Here is a 13,787-nt window from a genome sequence, read left to right as displayed (position 1 = left end):
TTTAATAAACACAACCACAGAAAAAAAACTGATATTAAAATCTCAGTCTTAAGTTTTGTTGACCTTACGTTTATTGCGGTAACTGGCTTGATCTTTGATTGTGGCTTGTAATAAATTATTGCGGATCGTAGGTGTTCCATAAATTGCTGAAATTACCACTGACCGGGAGGACAACCAACAGATACCGTGTACAATAATTGGTCGAATGACGACGACAGAAAATGTTACGTTACTCCAACAATTCGTATATTTTTTTCAATATCATATAGCCGAAAGACGTATGGTTTTTGTTTAAAAAATCCTATAGTTTTAACGAATTTGAAATTTTGTTATAAAACCAAAGTTAAAATAAATTAACGTGAAAAGTTTACGACCGAGTTTTCGGACGTGATACGACGTAAAGTGGACGAAATATGGAAATATGGCTCTTTTCAGCACCACATAATAGTTTTTATTCATAAAAGTGAACCTAAACAATAACTACGCGTTTTTTGAAATAACAGTAGATACTGTATTAGAATTTTGCCTGCCGTTTCTTCTGCTTGCCGCCCGGTTTATAATTAATACACAATACAATATCTAAGCTAACATTATATTAATTGTTATTGTCCTTATATTAAAACTTGTTAAAAATAAATACAATAACATCAAAGGCTAGCTACTTTGTTTAAATACTAAAATGAGCTTTCGATCCAACAAACCGGTTCATTTTATTCTAGTCAATATAAGCACTGTTTTATATTTAGTATAAAGTAGGTAGATTCAGTATAGTATACTCGTGCATGCGTTCCCTGCCCACTTTCTACCCCACCGTGTACTCAAGTCTAGCCTCTGCATCTGGCATCAATATTTACTTGCCATCTACACTTTACTAACGCAATTCAACCATTGATAAGTCCACAGTAAATGTAGTTATTTAACTTGTAAGTGCGTACTTAACTTAATTGAAAACAATCTTGGTATGCCAAATATTTTTACGATTATTGCGACGCATTACATTTAGTATTTGTAAAATTTTAAAATATAATGATAAGCTATTAGACTAAAAATTTGTTAACGAACATTTTTTTAGTTTTGAATATTATAAGTAATACAAGAATCACCGTACAAACCGTCGTTTCTATAACATGAAGTGTAAAACATAAAACAGATAAAAGAAATAAAATTTGATTCGCATTTTAATGTAAACGTATTATCCGCTCGAGGGGCTCGTTTAAGCGATGTGCCAAGTGTCCCCAAGTGGCAAGAATCGCGACAATCATCTACGTAAGGGAATATTCGGGCGTCTGTCCGGGTGGCTGTAGGTCGCGGCATATCTCGGCGATCTGCCCACGATCGAACGAGAACTCTCCAACATCGCCATCTAATACTCTAGAGAGGCAAAAGACCTCGCGACTCTCATTCGTAACAGCCGCGCCTACTTTGTCCGCTCTTCAACTCGGTCGAGTGCCACTCTCATCCCTCTTATCAGATTTGTCGTTTTATATCGAAAGTAATACGTGTATTTTTAACATATAAGATGCTGACACAATATTTATTGTTTTTTTTTTAATTGAAATTTTCAACTTGAATTCCAAATTAATTTAAATTTGAAAGACTTTTAGAAACAAATAACCAACCTGTAATTAATTATCACTTAACCGACATCAAGTTTAACTATATACAAAAATTGTAACCATATATGTATTACTGGAATTATTATTTGTTTCTACAAGTCCTTCTCTATATGACACATATTTGTCCTGATCGTTTATAGATTATCGTCATGAACAAACCGGCTATTAACGTTCACTTCACGATATAATATAAACATTTGTAACGTATTACTCTATTATCGCTAAACACAACACGTCAAGTCAGAGCAAATATTTGCTCAGAAGTTGTTTGTACTGCGACGCTGTCGGTTAAACTGAGCCATCATTTATCATAATGGTAGATTTTCGCAGATTTAATTCTGAACTGTTATTACTTTATTAAAGAGGTTGAATTTGCAGTATAAGTAATAGTTTTAAACGTATTTATTACTTTAAGTTATAAAATAATGATTTCGTCTAGTAAAATAACTGATTAATAATAAATGATTGTGATGTGTGAAATAGATCGGATATATTATTAGAGAGATAGATAATATTATGTAACTAAAATTTTCATCAAATCACCATACTGTATTTTAACAAAAAGTCATGAGCAAAATTTATATTACGGTAGTCTCATATTGTTAAATTCAATGAAAGTTTCCGTCGCGCTCCCGCTTCGACGAAATTAAGTACTGTTTGCAAATAATGACCTCGTTACGAGCGCTGCAAGCAAATTAGAAATTATTTCGATTACGCGTTTATTGGTCACGATTTATTCATTACTTCATTCATTTCATTTTATCGCGTAAATCATTCTTGCTGTGTTTGTTTGAGTTACAACAGCCTGCTTTAATGTCTACATATTATTGTTAATCTAAATATAACTTACTAGCGACCCGCCCTCGCTTCGCTTCGGAAACATTAAAACACAAATGAAACCAAAAAAAAAATAAAAAAAAAAAAATAAAAAAATTTAAAAAAGTAACCTATGTTCAGCAGGGACAATGTCGGCCTCTAATGGAAAAAGAATTTTTCAAATCGGTCCAGTAGTTTCGGAGCCTATTCGAAACAAACAAACAAACAAATCTTTCCTCTTTATAATATTAGTATAGATTGCCGTCTGTGCTGTCTTTATTAAATTTACAAAGGATAAAATTAATCTACACGACTTGTTAGTTAATTCTTACCATTAATACTAAATAGAAGCAAACCATCTATTAATACCAAATATAAATGTACACTATGTATGAACAATATATTTAAGTACATGGAGACGATACACATAAATATTGAAATATAAATTTGCACTAATATTATAAAATAGATATAAATGGCGCTTACTTACACCGTGTTTTCATTTGAAATCAAGCCTAAGGCTTTCTCTCTCAATGTAAAAAACAACACAATCCTGCATCCGTTCCTACATTACATGACGTCTAATAAAAACGACTGTAAATACATAAATTGACGAATAACAAGAAGCCATATAATCCAAGAGGTAAATTTTTACAAGGAAATCCATCGTTCCAGCGGTGTAGGGGGCGGTACGGGGCGGCTAGGTAATCGTTTTGTGACACGCGACACCCGTTTACAAACATTTCGATTACGTCCCTCATATTTATTTCCATGCACCGCTTTTTCCCACTCAATTACGGTCCGACTCGATGAGAAAAATTGAGTTTTTTATTTTTATATATTGCTTAGATGGGTGGACGAGCTCACAGCCCACCTGGTGTTAAGTGGTTACTGGAGCCCATAGACATCTGCAACGTAAATGCGCCGCCCACCTTGAGATATAAGTTCTAAGGTCTCAGTATAGTTACAACGGCTACCCCACCCTTCGAACCGAAACGCATTACTGCTTCACCGCGGAAATAGGCGGGGTGGTGGTACCTACCCGTGCGGACTCCCAAGAGGTCCTACCACCAGTGATTTGCTTAAAACTGATTTACCGCGACTTAACAGAAAGTAATTATATTAAATTGAACAGCTATCCACTTTTATTAAGGTGTTTTATTAATATCACTCCTACGTGGCTCTGCTTTACCTTTTTGCTTTTCTATGAGACCATTGACAACAAAGTATCAGTAGCAAAAAATGAGTACAATAGTCTGTATGATTATTTGTTGTAGGTTTTCTGGCTTACCTGTGTAACAATTAACTACCTATTGGTTACGGGTCTTTGTTAGAGTTTTTGCCATATTTTTTCTACGTGTTTTTTGTCATATTGTGTATTTTTTTACAAATTTGTGAAGGTACGAAAAAAAATTTTAATATTAAAAAAAAAAACCGAACAAAGGTAAAACTCATACTCACTCATTGTGTGCATTGGAATATCTAAATTAAATACTTTGAATAATATTTTTTAAGTATCAGCAACATCATACTGTTGTCGATTATTCACTAATTATCCGCCAGTTTATCAACGCTAGTAAATTACCCAATATCACTGACCACTTATTACAAAAAAAAGTTTCCCGCGGAGATAACGTCCGTCGGTCATATTTGAAGTTAATGTATTGTTCTTATAAATAAACTCGGACTGTTCGATAATATAGTTGCGATGAATAAATAAATTAACTAATATAGCGTTCGTTTGTGTTCGGGTGATTGTATCGTCGTTCTTGCTTTGATACCAGTTTTTTTGCTTAATTATTAGTGCCATGAAACGCCGTACGAAGGAAAAATATCTAGTATAATATTACTAACAAATAATATTTATTTTGTGAAATTACTGACATTATAATATTCCTATTTCAGTTGGGACGTTATCTGTAGCGAAACACTTATCCTTTCATTTGAAGAGTAGAATAGTTGTTACTCTATTGAAATTGAAACTATTGCCTCATGTATCATGGTAGGTAGGGACAATCATGTTTTTAATTCTATGAGGTACTAGCTTCTTCTCGGATCTACGCTACAAGAAAAGGGAAAGGGTTAAGTGATTTTAAGCTATTGCATAGCTTTTATCACGGGCCTTGAGCGCGGCGACCGAATCATGAAATTCCGTAACGAAAAAAACCGTACGTACACCCCTCATTCCGCCTACTGTGTAGCTCGCGTTCAACACATTCACACGTTGCGCTTGTGTAGTGTTTGTGAATAAGCGCGTGGCGTGACGTCACACTGCATGCGCATCATGAAAAGTCTGCCCATCTCTTTCTCGCGCGGTCTAGCTTATGAGTGTGAAGGGGACAGTTAAGGTTTTGCTTAATGTTTAATATAGCGTGGTCTTGATTTATTATTGTTTTAATATTAAATTATCATTGTCTAATTATAATTGCATAAGTTGATAAAAAATGCTATGCAATAGCTTTACCGCGGCAGTTCCCGAGTGCCACACGTTTTTTTTTAAATTTGGTTAAGGAATGAATTATCCGAAAACACTGACATTTTCGTTTATTATAATCTAGTTCACTATGCAATCCCGAGAGCGGTAACCCGCTTTAGCTTGTCTGATGACTTAATTAATGACCTACCGTGTCTCCGATAATTAAACAGCTCGGGCAAATTGGAAGTTCACGCTGAAGCCGCTTCTGTCAGATTGAAAACAAAATGCAATTTCGTGAAATCCATCCGTAAGGTTGATGTAAAGTATTTAATTACATTTAAATTGTTTAATGTGTAGCTAACCGTTTGGGTTAAATTCATTTCAATAGAATTAAATTTAAGACTTAATACACGCTTGACAAGAACTCCATTTGGCTTAAAATGAGAGTACTTAAACGAATGAACAACAATCGAAAAAGAATAAAATTTTAGTATCTGTTTTTAGATATTAATAAATAAATAAACCCTTAATCCGAATACTCAGTCGGGTGAGAAGGATAGAGTGAAGAGATATCGCTACACTTTAGTTACAATGCTGACAAATCGATAGAAATTTGAGCTAAGTTCGATGAGACAACGCACGATCGTATTGTCGAATATTATTATTTAATTGCGTATCAATGATTAGGTTAAATCTTTTTATACTCGTATTATGTTAGATTATAAATTAAATGCCTAAAATTTAAAGCTTAATAATTTACTACCGTAATTAAAGTTAAAGTAGTAAAGTAGGTAGCATCGACCAAAGCATCAGAATAATAGAAGTCGTGGCGGTGAAGAAATATTTTAACAACTAACTGCAACGTCGAGGACCTTCTGTTTAACATTTGTGAATGCGCGTGACACGCTGTTTGCAGGTTAACGAGTTCTTGTAAATTTAAAATAAACAAAGCTCAATGATAAATTTATAGTGCTCCACAGTTAATAACATAATTTTAATAACGAACCATATTTTTTAGGTAATCAGTATTTTACTATAGCTTCAAACAACGGGAACAGAAATCCTGGTAGCACTTAATTATATAACATCGAAAAATAATGATAACATGAATGAATACGAAATAAATTAAATATTTAGATCTTAAAGTAATTTATTATTCAATTAAGTGTCAGACAACAGTTCCCTGAGAGAAAACCCGAGACATTAAATAGCTGACAGATTTAGAAGTGACGTCCAAGATAAGCAGTAACCTAGAGGTATAATTAAATAATAAGTTAATCCAACTATACGTTGATGTAAATCCTGAAAAATAAATGACCAGCTTTAAAATAATATTAATGTTAAAAACTAGCCTTTGTAAAAAAAACTGATCCGTTGTTTATATTAAATAATCAATCGATCGATGAAAGCAAAGCTCAATAAAAAATTCATCATTAAACCAAGTGCACGTTCTCATAACGATAGTTATATAGTAATAAATCATGAGTCTAGTTTAATTGGATACAGTAAAGTAAACAGCTTGTGTTGATTTTGCTTCGATTGCCTATTAATGATGCTTCCAATTAAACTTAAACGGTATCAATGTTGTACTGTTATAAATTAGTACGTTCAACGTAACGCGATTACATTAAATGATCGAGGTTGATCGGTAGCGCTGACTGGCCATCGTTTTGCGCCCTGCCGAGTTGTTGTCCGATCCTAATTGTTTAATGATGTTTTTGTGTATAAATTTTGAATTTACTGTACTGTAACGGACGTGACGTCAGCTGTCATGCCCTGCCGCCAGCCAAGCCGCCAAGCCATATTAACACGCCCCCTTCCGCCACAGCCACCGCCGCCGCCGCCAGCCAAAGCCAATGAAGGGGGGATAGTGTTAATAAAACAAGCCGTGCCAGCCATTTCTAACTACTTTTCTGCATTCTTGCACAAATAAAAGAACTTGTCGTTACGCTGCTGGTTTTTATTGTCACATCATTTGCAACAATCAGAAGTGGGATAAAGAAATGAAACAACGTCATATACACGCTCAGATCTCTCGGTCCTCTGACAAGTTTGAAGAAGATGAAGCTCCTATTCCACTGGCGAGGAAGGTGTTGAAAAATTGCTTCAGAAGGAGGTCCACAAGGCGATACTTGAGCTACAGGATGAAGAACCTGGAACAATCAAATCAAAGGGACTTCGACGTCGTCGGACCAAGAGCGCCTGCCGCCCTGTCCTTCCATCATTCTGGTTTACGTGGAGGAAAACTAGAAGAGCAGCAACGTGGTTACTCCACTGCGGCACTACGAGCTTCACGGCACTTCATGGGATTCACGGCTACGAGCTTCCTTCTCCCTGCCTGCGACGCTGCTGCGCGGCGAAGACGGCTACATCAAAGTCTACAACGTGGGCTCGGAGACCATCATGTGGCCGCCGGGCGAGGTCCTGCCGAGGGCCAACAGCTGCGAGGAGCCACAGCCAAACAGCCAGGTGTGTTGCATTTCTACTTGCCCTAGCCATGCCATTACAAATATTTCGAGATTTGAGGGTAGAAATAAAAAAATTAAAAGGAGCCATTAAATAATAAGGGTCATTCAGGTTTAAAAAATACAGTATAAGCATTGCTTTTCTACGAATACACATGATTTAGGTATTGCCAATTTAGTCCAAATGCAAATTAAGCTTACTAGTGATCAGCCCGTGTATCGCCAGCCTTACTGACTTTCTCATAATGAACAAAGGATAGTTAATTCTAAAGCTAATCAACTTTTAGATGCCGGCATTATAAAATAATCTGAATCTAGTTACGCTTCACCAGTGGTCTTATTAAGAAAAAGAACGGCGTCGGTAGGCTATGCGTTGATTATCGTGCGTTAAACGCTATCTGATTAAAATATAAGTATCCACCAAACAGTACTTCACGAGTTTACATTTAGCACAGGACTACTATCAATTAAGCATTATGCCAGACACACAAAACTGCTTTCATTACACCGGAAGGTCATTATTTCGAGTACAGTAGAACTCCTTTTGGTTTAGCATATGTGCCATCTGTATTCATGCGTTTCTTCTTTTTGTCCACATTATTCTTCAAGATGGGGTAGTTAAAGAGTCTGTGGGTAGAAAAGAAATGGGTAAAAATAAATGTAGGTCAAATCGAGATACTAGCAATTTTAAACGATTTACCTCTACCCTCGGTTGATATAAAATCAGGTTCAATAGTTATTGAGAAAGTACTTGGGAAATTTTATGGTGGAGACTTAAAATTAAATATGAGTAAATGCTCATTCTTGGAGAAACAAGTCACTTATTTAGGTCATGAAATATCTTCAGACGGTATACAGCCGGGTGCAACAAAAATTGACGGCCGTTTCGCAGTTTCCTGTGCCAAATAATGCTCATAGTGTGCGACAGTTTATTGGTTATGTGTTACTTTAGAAAGTTTATTCCCAGTTTTGCCGTGATTGCGCGTCCATTAGCAGAGTTAAGAAAAAATATATATATAAATCATAGGTGTGGGGCCGTGAACATAACGCGAATTTCGAACAACTGAAAAACAGTTTATGTTCCAAACCTATGCTAGCTCTGTAGAACCCTATGCTTCTTACAGAAATACAAACCGATGCGTGTAACTTAGGAATTTCTGGTATACTATTACAAAAACAAACTGACAACTCACTGCGGCCTGTTATGTATTTTAGCCGGGTTACTAGGAAGGAAGAGTGTGTATCATAGTCAAGAGCTCATAACCTGGCGGTCGTACAATCGCTACGTAGGTTCCGTGTTTATGAAGTAGGTAAACATGATATAGTAGAAACTGATTGTACTGTGGTTTGTGCTGTATACCACGCATTACGCGATGGTGAGTTTTGAAAGAAGATTATGACATTAGTGTTGAGTATAGACCTGGTGAACGTATGCAACATTTGTAGACGCGCTTAATAGGCATCCTGTTGACATGATGAACGTGAATCGTCTTAGTTACTGATTGATTCTGTACTGTGCAATGTCAGGACGAAAAGCTTGGTTCGATTATAAAGCAATCTATACTAACTTTATAAAGCTGAAGAGTTTGTTTGTTTGAACGCGCTAATCTTAAGAACTGCTGGTCCGATTTGAAAAATTCTATATAATATGTATATAATATGCTATATAACGCTAAGACCGCTAAGACCCTCACGTGTCACGCTAAGACCAATACAAGCGAAGTACCAGTAAAGAATGTTTCAAAATCGGGTTATTTTCCCTTGAGAGCTTCCGGTGCGTGCGCTGCAGAAAGATCTAAAAAAAAAATGTCCGCGATAGCATATGTCTATATGTTAAGGTTGGCTCACTATAACGTTTCTTTTATGCTAACCAAATTTGTTCTAAAATAAAGCATTATTTGTGAACTACATTCCACGCGGACGAAGTCGCGCTGATGTTAAAGATAATTATGAACTAGTTCGAAAAACTTAACGGAAACAGACTCGCAGTCCCTTCGGCTAAATGGGAAATTATACAAATGCACTATGACGACATTTGTCACGTGGATCTAAATCATCGTTTAGCTTTGATTAAAAGCCAATATTGTTTTTTTTAAAATGACATGCTTTATTAGGAAATACGTGGCAGCATATCTTTATTGTACACATGAGAAGGATAGCTATGTTAAAAAAAAGAAGACTGTCTATATCCGATCTCTAAACCATCTGATACTATGCGCACGGTACAAATAGATAACATGATGCCCTTCTGTAGGACATCTAAAGGGCACCAACCAGTACATGATCGTAATGAAAGATGCGTTGTCTAAATTTGTGATAGCTGAACTAACGCGTACTGTAAATTCAATCGGGACCATTCGTGCATTGAAAAATATATTAATAGGGTTTGTGCAGATACCCGAATCACGTGGTGACAGACTATGGGAAAGCTTTTACGAGTAGGTACTTTAAAAAATATATCGGAAGATAAACAGTTTAGGCATACGTTAAACGGTATTGCTTGTCCGCGCGCTAATTGGCCAGGTTGATTATGTGTTGCGGGCAACTGATCCTAGTGAAGCTTCAAATAATTTAGTGAACTCCCTCATTTGAGGCACAAACAACACAATTGAAAGTAGCAGCGGCTACAAACAAGCCTTGTGATTTAATCTTTGCGCGCTCTGGTAGGTCAATATGTGATGTTTCGATTCCTGGTCGCGAACCAGAAACTGTTGACGCACGGCGTAAGATAGCTACAGCTAGGATAAAATAAGCGAGAACAATAATGACACACAACATTAATATAAAAAAATGCTCATGTTTATAAAAAAGGGATTTTGTATCGTAGAGACAGGCTCCAACTGGTTAGTAGCGCCGCTAGGATTAATACCAAATTAGACGATTTGTACTCAGGTCCGTATGTAGTAACTAAAGTAGTAGGTAACAATCTGTATCGAATTAGAAGTATATCTAAAAGGTTTATGAAGTTGTAAAAACTTCACTGGCCTGGTATCAACAGATTCATTAAGGCCCTATAAAAGTATAGCCCATGTGTCCGTTAGCGCTAGTAGTTCCGATGAGCAGCTCGAAACTGAAGACCTTATTGATTTATTTGAGAACTAAATGTCTTTGTGTGTTCCCCATTGCGGGAGCAATTGTTGCAGGATGGCCGAATGTAACGGACGTGACGTCAGCTGTCATGCCCTGCCGCCAGCCAAGCCGCCAAGCCATATTAACACGCCCCCTTCCGCCACAGCCACCGCCGCCGCCGCCAGCCAAAGCCAATGAAGGGGGGATAGTGTTAATAAAACAAGCCGTGCCAGCCATTTCTAACTACTTTTCTGCATTCTTGCACAAATAAAAGAACTTGTCGTTACGCTGCTGGTTTTTATTGTCACATCATTTGCAACAGTACGGTTTATTCATCAATGTGATAATTAATTCACCGTCTAAAGCGAGGCCAACATACATTTTAGATAATATCTTAATTTATGCACCAGAATATTTTAACAGATTTGCTTAACTTTTAACTACGACATCGCAATAAAATATTATTGTAAAGAAACAAACGATAATAATGTTGCCATGTTTAGAAAAATATATATTAAAGACTTCAAAAAAAAAAAAACAAGAATGTGGTAAAATTAAGCCGATTTTACCCTCGGGGACGAATGCTCTTAGAAATATATCTCGCACAATTTCTGTGAATCCACGATAACTTTTTTATGAGACTGAAATGAATTGTATAAAATCTTTTGTGGCAGTCACATAAAGTTCTCGAGAGAATTTTGCTTTCGTCGCAGTTCAGAAGTGATTTGTTCCGTAGAAAATGGAGTTGGCTTTTCGTTTTGACTTTTATTAACCGCTCATAACGAAGAGAAAAAGTAAGTGCTTGTAAGTTTGCGTTACTAAATAAGTTTTATAGCATGCGTTGCATTCTCAAAGAAAATGGACGACACACATTTTAAATTAATTGTAATAAGTAAATAAATGCTTAATATAATTCTCTAATTTATCACCTAAATATAAACGTTTTTATTTTACGTGGTACTCGTGTTTGTATGTAAATTCACTAAGCAGTATTTGAGACTTGATGCATAGTGTTCAAAGAAACAAAAAATACCTTACGATTTTCTGAAGACTGATTTGAAAAAAGTTTTCTTTTTTTATTGCCCGTGTAGGCAGAGGAGCATACGAGATGGTGAGTGGTTACCGTCGCTCATCGATATCACAAATGCCAGGGGCAGAGCCAAGCCGCTGCCAGTTAACTTGTCAACCCTAAAACGTACAGTTTGTTAACTTGTCAAACCTATAACTTTAAATATATACATAGGCAGCGGCTTGGCTAACTTGAAGGGTCCTATGTTCTTCTGCCTAAAATATCAATAATATTTATGTGAACTTGAAATTTGATTAAATATGTACCAAAATTATACAAAAAGATTAGTACCCAAATTTTTGTTATCGTTAAAGTCAGAGCTTAGCTTTTTGTCTGGCCCTATCGTAAATGGTTAACATTACACAAGGTACCCTCTGATCAAGATTGATTCTGATTCTGATTCTGATCAATGATCCATCACGTGTCTTATTTAAAATTTTATTTATTATATAGTAACGCTTATGTATAGGACACAGAAGATGAATTAGTTCTAGTGCCTAAATATTAGTTGGTCGCATTGGTTTTTGAAAATGTTCTATAGATAGCTGTTCACACTGTTCTTGATTGTAGCTATTAAATCGGTTTCGCTGCTGGTTAGTGAGAGGAACGCGGAATGATTCCGTATAATAAATTCCGCAAAGCAGTTCCGGTCCCAAAGGTAAAATAACGCTACGCTCTGTTGAGAGCTCCCAAAATTATAAAGCGAACCAGATTTTACTTTCCAAGTGATTCCATTACACGCTCAATAAATAATAATAATATAGCCTTTTATTCAGATCTCTTAGTACAATGAATTTTTAAACTTATGTAAAATCTAGCATTAAAAACTAAAACTTAATAGATATGAATAAATTTAAACTAATATTTGTTGTTTGGTTATCTTTCCTAGATCTGTTTGCCAGTCGGCAAAGGCCTCCTCCAACACGCTCAAACATTGCTCGAAATACCATCCTCGAGTTTTAAAAAAACTCGGTAGCTTGCAGAGAAACTCAATGCCAAGATTATAAAAGTCTTTTTACAATAAAAGCTTCAATGTGAAGCAAAATTGGGTTGTGCATTACAGTTGATTTCTAAAATTGTTGACGGAATAGTGTGATATATCAGCTGTGTACTAAACGTTGTATTTTATTGTAATTCACATTAGGCTTCGGTCACAGTGGCACGTGTACAAGGCACAAGCCGTTATATATTTGATAATGCTAATATTTATCATTTGTTGTTAACACTGAATGGGCAGCAGTCAGAATAACGGAATGAAATAGGTTTATGTCCACAATCATTAAAAATTTACAATTCAATATATTGTTCGCGGAAAAACACTTTATTTTACAAGGTATGGACGTTATATTACGCGTGGCTTTAATATTCGTACGATTTGTAAAATTGTAAAAAATCACTTGTCGTTTCTAGCGTATGTACTTAAAACCTAAATAATTGCGTAAACGGTTCAAATAGAAAGAAATGTAAATTAACATTTAACACATGAAGTCGTGTTTATATTTATGAACAAAAGGTCTTTATGATCGTTGTTAAATCCAACAATTTATTACTTATTGTGTATCCGTGCAGTTGTCAGTGGCAGAGATCGCATAACAGTTATGGTAATTTCCCCACACCCGTCCCGTAGTGCGACAACCCCACAACCATTGTACGCCCCTTCGCACCGGACTGATGAGCTTATTTATGAGTTCATACAAAAATTGTGTCACTAGAATATGCCATCCACGCAATCAAATACAATATAACGCGAAATGACAAAATTTTTCGTTTATTTTTTATTTTTAATATGATTCGATTTCATTTAATGACGACACTAATTCATTATATATTGTACATGCGCAAAAATACACCCTGAAGGCACGTTAGTAGTAAGTATCAAAGAAAACTCAAAGCTCGTCAGTCGTAAAGCGAAGTAGATTACTTAGGGACTTGTTCAACACATTCTCGACTCTGACGAGTTTTCGAGCACTGTCGGGTAAACGAAGCGCGAAAGTCGGGACTAAGCATGATTAAGTGCCGCCACCGTATCACTAACTTGAACGTGGAAATTTGTGCGCTGTTAATTTCCTTTTGACATTCTATTTAATTATGTAAAACTTAATTCAATCTAACGTTTAATAATTGTCCTCGGGATCTCTTATCGTAATGTTTTAGTATATGAGAAAATAAACTTTTTAAATTATTATTTCTTATCGCAGGCTGCTGTAAAATGTGCTTCCTCGCCTCGTACCAATGCATTGTCGGCGAAGTCTCGATTACCATTGGCAGCCCTGGCGGCAGACACGACTCGTAATCATCCACCAAACAACGTCAACTCTCATGTAAGTAACTTTAAG

General features: G+C 35.9%; 2 protein-coding genes across 11 annotated transcripts in view; both read left to right on the top strand.

Annotated features, from left to right (window-relative positions):
- tay (tay bridge kinase) overlaps positions 1–13,787 on the top strand; it is a 59,033-nt gene that overhangs the window by 4,122 nt on the left and 41,124 nt on the right. For all 10 annotated transcript variants that reach the window (XM_089729134.1, XM_089729131.1, XM_089729129.1 and 7 more), the window contains exon 2: positions 13,650–13,772. In XM_089729134.1, coding sequence (XP_089585260.1) covers positions 13,650–13,772 — 123 coding nt within the window. The remainder of the gene's footprint in view (positions 1–13,649; positions 13,773–13,787) is intronic.
- On the top strand, positions 5,951–10,920 carry LOC149502524 (uncharacterized). Its single transcript, XM_089729141.1, has 2 exons — positions 5,951–7,317; positions 10,457–10,920. The coding sequence occupies exons 1-2, from the start codon at positions 6,852–6,854 to the stop codon at positions 10,651–10,653; spliced, it is 663 nt and encodes a 220-aa protein (XP_089585267.1). The 5' UTR covers positions 5,951–6,851; the 3' UTR covers positions 10,654–10,920.

Source organism: Bombyx mandarina, chromosome 08, assembly GCF_030267445.1.
Source record: "Bombyx mandarina strain Sakado chromosome 08, ASM3026744v2".
NCBI classification, from domain to species: domain Eukaryota; kingdom Metazoa; phylum Arthropoda; class Insecta; order Lepidoptera; family Bombycidae; genus Bombyx; species Bombyx mandarina.
This window is presented reverse-complemented; position numbering and strand designations above follow the sequence as displayed.